At 39.5% G+C, this 4,922-nt stretch overlaps 1 protein-coding gene across 1 annotated transcript in view; it reads right to left on the bottom strand.

Annotated features, from left to right (window-relative positions):
- Positions 1 to 860: 860 nt before the first annotated feature.
- Positions 861 to 4,922, bottom strand: part of ppil2 (peptidylprolyl isomerase (cyclophilin)-like 2) — a 30,630-nt gene continuing 26,568 nt past the window's right edge. Inside the window, exons 18-20 of the mRNA XM_032517216.1 lie at positions 4,622 to 4,684; positions 3,761 to 3,903; positions 861 to 1,115 (exon numbers count right to left, since the gene is read on the bottom strand). Coding sequence (XP_032373107.1) covers positions 1,013 to 1,115; positions 3,761 to 3,903; positions 4,622 to 4,684 — 309 coding nt within the window. The 3' untranslated portion in view covers positions 861 to 1,012. The remainder of the gene's footprint in view (positions 1,116 to 3,760; positions 3,904 to 4,621; positions 4,685 to 4,922) is intronic.

Below are 4,922 nucleotides of genomic sequence, written 5' to 3'. Positions count from 1 at the left end.
CTTCCAGCATATGTATGTATAGATAGATAGATAGAGAAAACAAAACAATCCAATGCAACATTAAACAAAGAACCAGAGAATTACCAGACCACCAGTGTCGAAATAAAGTGACCAAGCTCAAGATTCCTCTTTATTGTGAGGGCCACTTTCAATTTGTCACAATAACTAACCTTTTCTGTGGAGCACTGTGCTCAATGATTATGGAAACGTGACAAGCAAACCCATTAAAAAACACTTGGGAGTCGAGCCAAAGTAAAAAATTGGCTCAGTGCTGAAACGCCTGCATGTCGTCATTCTTCACCAGAAAATAAACACAGTCTAGTGTTGGGAGTTAATCACATGTCCTGAGTATACCATCCTGGACCAAACATTGATCAATATATTTTCGTCCTGGACAGTTTAATCAGAGGGTTTGAGCCAACATATTGATTAGACTATTTTAGATGATCAAGATGATATTAAATACATTTTACACAGTTTAAGATATCTTCATATTGCTGCGTCCTTGCAGCAAAACTGTCACTACATTGTAGTTATTTAAGCCATGTTTACTTTAGTTTGACCATTATCACAGGTTTATAAAGATAATTGTCATTAAAAAAAAAACTATTTTGCTGTTACAATATGATTCCAATACTAAATAGACCACATTTAAAAGTAGACAAAATGTTTGTTGTTGCAATAACGCATCAACACTAAGCAGACCAAACACTTTAAAAAAGCCTAAGAGTTACAAAATAAAACCGAAGTTTAAAATTGCAATTATCTAAGGTTTCATTCAAAGCTGGAAACTAATACTAGAATATGAAAAACCCACTGGGTCTTTGAAGGAAGATGTATAAAATGAGATTACCAAGCTCTCTTTGTAAAAAGTAACTTTAATCGTTTCACGAGATGCCAACACTGCTGAGCGACAATAGACACATGTATGTAGAAATGGAATTAAATTTTGTTCACGCTCAACCAGAACAGTAAAAGAAATTGAGACTGGTAAATGCCGAATGAGTCGGTGCTACCAGGAGCTGAAGTCTCCGAAGCTGGCCTTGCCTTTGGACTTCTTGGGCACCGCTCCGCTGGTGGATGGCCCGCTTTCATCTTTAGCAGCCGGACGTTTTCTGAGGGAGAAGAACATAATATCACAGCCAGCTGTTTAACCTTCACAGAACTCCTTTCTCTTTGGAAATCATGTAGATTATGCCTTTGTTTAATACAGTACACATGTCTGTCAGATGTCCTCTTCAGGGAAAGATGCTATTTCTGATGCTATTTTTTCTTTGATCAGACATAAAACAGGATTATTGATTAAACTGCATATTATTAAGTGTGTCATTTTCATCCTGTATTTCTCTATTGATCAGAATCATCCGGGAAATGCCACATCTTATACACATTTATGATTCTTACGGCTAACCTGTTTCTGGCACACACTTTTATTCGGTATTTACACTCTGTGAGAGTCTTACTCTACTGCAACAATGCTGCAGAAAAATTTCCCAAGGGCTAAATAAAGATTTATGTTATCTTGAATGCACAACTGAACAAGCATTTTCCCACTGACAAAACTGTAAAAAGACCCTTAATGACTGGAGAAAATAGATGGACTGTTATCTGGGAGCATTAATACTGACACGCTCTGTGAACGTAATGTGATGACAGGAGAAGTATACAGTGGGTTACAAAGTTAACGCAACGTTATACAAAGTTAAAGTTCTGAAGATAAAACGCAAAGAGAGAAAAATTACAAGCATAATTATCTCCTAATGCACACTTAGGCCAAAGTGCAACATTTTCAGTTCAGTTAATGCACCTCCATTTTTCATGACAGTAATTTCCATATCCCCAAAAGTGCTGTAAAGTTAGACATTGTGTAAAGTGTGTAAGATTAAACTTATTTCACCTTTCTGAACACACTAACTAAAACAAAACAAAAATAAAACCCCTAGGACCCTAAGGAATTTAATATTGCAAAGTGACAAGAAGCTAATTTCTTTCTCTTCATCATATATTATATTTGACAGATTATTTTGAACAGTTAACTGCAAGTACAAGTGCAAATTGTTCCAAATACTGTGCCAACACCGCCCAAAACAAGTGTTGTCAGACATGAACGGAAAAAAAAAAAATAGAAAAACTAAAATGAAATATGTTGTAATATCACATAAAAACAACACTATATACCTGAACTCAGCAATATATGGTCTCAATAATAAACCCGAATTACCCCCATGGGGAAAATGGGTAATCTTCTACATAATTGGCAATTTTGCACACTATGTTTCTGCTTGTCTTGTGTCGTTTTTTTAATCATGTTTAATCATCCACTCATTAATATCCAGTTCTTCAAGACACTTACACAGAGACCATGAGAAAATAAAAATAGAATGGTTGTGTGAACTCCTAATTAACTTTTTAGTCCAAAATCTGCCTGGAAAGTGGAACATACACTCACCGGCCACTTTATTAGGTACCCCATGGCTACTAGTACGGGTTGACCCCCTTTTGCCTTCAGAACTGCTCAATTCTTCGTGGCATAGATTCAAAAGGTGCTGAAAGCATTCCTCAGGGAGTTTGGTCCATATTGACATGATGGCACAAACAGTTGCCGCAGATTGTCGGCTGCAATCATGATGCGAATCTCCCGTTCACAACTCCCAAAGATGCTCTATTGGATTGAGATCTGGTGACTGTGGAGGCCTTTGAGTACAGCGAACTCATTGTCATGTTCAAGAAACCAGTCTGTGATGATTCCAGCTTTATGACATGGCGCATTATCTGCTGAAAGTAGCCATCAGAAGTTGGGTACATTATGGTCATAAAGGGATGGACATGGTCAGCAACATACTCAGGTAGGCGTGGGCGTTGCAACGATGCTCAATTGGTACCAAGGGGCCCAAGAGTGCCAAGAAAATATTCCCCACACCAGACACCACCACCACCAGCCTGAACCGTTGATACAGGCAGGATGGATCCATGCTTTCCTGTTGTAGACGCCAAATTCTGACCTACCATCCGACTGTCGCAGCAGAAATCGACTCATCAGACCAGGCAACGTTTTTCCAATCTTCTATTGTCCAATTTCAATGAGCTTGTGCAAATTGTAGTCTCAGTTTCCGTTCTTAGCTGAAAGAGTGGCACCCGATGTGGTCTTCTGCTGCTGTAGCCCATCTGCCTCAAGTTCGACGTACTGTGCGTTCAGAGATGCTCTTCCCACCTTGGTTGTAACGGGTGGTTATTTGAGTCACTGTTGCCCTTCTTCAGCTCGAACCAGTCTGGCCATTCTCTCTGACCTCTGGCATCAACAAGGCATTTCCGCCCACGAAACTGCCGCTCACTGGATGTTTTTTTCTTTTTCGGACCATTCTCTGTAAACCTAGAGATGGTGTGCGTGAAAATCCCAGTAGATTAGCAGTTTCTGAATACTCAGACCACCCTTCTGGCATCAACAATCATGCCACGTTCAAAGTCACTCAAATCACCTTTCTTCCCCATACTGATGCTCGGTTTGAACTGCAGGAGATTCTCTTGACCATGTCTACATGCCTTAATGCACTGAGTTGCCGCATGTGATTGACTGCTTGAAATTAAGTGTTAACGAGCAGTTGGACAGGTGTACCTAATAAAGTGGCCGGTGAGTGTATATCCTTCTAGTGTTTTGTGTGTGTGTGTGTGTGTGTGTGTGTGTGTCTACTACAGCTGAAGCAGTGTGTGGTTTTGTGAATAGTAAATCAGTATGCGTGTGTGTGCGTCTTTGTGTCCTTACGTTGTTGCAGGGTTGATGTATTTCCCCACGCCTGCTTTGAAGGTCTGGGGCGCCTGCTCCTCCTTAGCTTTTTTCCGGACGATGCTGGTCTGCTGCCTCTCCTCCTCCTCCCTATGCAGCTCCTTTTCTCGCTCTGCTGCAATCTGAAAAACACAAAATCACATAAATCCCAACAACTAGAGCCCAGATCAGAGAAGACACAGGCTAACGCTCACACCCCAGGACTACATGCTCAGTAATTGTTTCTTCCATGCTGACATTGTGCAATGAGGATCATATTTACAACAAAAGAAAAAACCCTTTAACACCGACAGTAGATCTGACGTGGTTCCAGAGTTTGATGTATAATGGTTTTACACACATAAAATACAGCCACATTTCTTGTTGTGTTTGCTCTGTACTGTCAGCTAAGATGTTTCTATACAATTTCTTTAATATCTTTAATATCACTTGCTGTAATAGGCCATTGTGGGCAATGTTGAAAATCAATCGAGCTTCAAGGCAATATTGGACTTCTAATGGAGGATTTTTGTATCAATTTGATAAAGTTGCTTTGATTCATTTCATTTAAATGTTTCTAAAGCAAAAAAAACAACAAAAACAAGTTTTTTTACTTTATGTTACTTGGCGTGCAGAATGATGTTTGTGCAGAGTTTTACACTATTTAGATTTTAATGTGCCGCCGTGCAGAACAACAACAATTAAAATGTGTCTCTGTTGGCATTGCACTGTAAGTACACACACTCATTATTGGTAGACATCCAACACTCCACAGATAGGGCTTCCCTGTGTGATTGAAACTGGTACATCCTAAAATCAGTATTGTTATTGTTCAAACAGACGGAGAGCTACATTACAAACCTTGGCGTCAGCTTCTTCGTACGGGTCCACAAACACAGTAGCACTTATGAGCTTGATCTCCGACTGTGAAACAGACAAACAGAAGAAATAAGGATCCAACAAGCACATGGCTCACTCAAAAGGAAAACTAAATATTATGTTTTCTCATGCTAGTCACCATCAAATGATCTGTAAATATTATGTTCTTCTATCAAAAACCAGGCTCTTGTGGCCGGTTTTCTCAGATGGTAGAGCAGGCACACATTCAGTATGTATGTATGTATGTATGTATGTATGTATGTATGTATGTATGTATGTATGT

The sequence above is a fragment of the Etheostoma spectabile genome, chromosome 5 (assembly GCF_008692095.1).
Source record: "Etheostoma spectabile isolate EspeVRDwgs_2016 chromosome 5, UIUC_Espe_1.0, whole genome shotgun sequence".
Taxonomy (NCBI): domain Eukaryota; kingdom Metazoa; phylum Chordata; class Actinopteri; order Perciformes; family Percidae; genus Etheostoma; species Etheostoma spectabile.
This window is presented reverse-complemented; position numbering and strand designations above follow the sequence as displayed.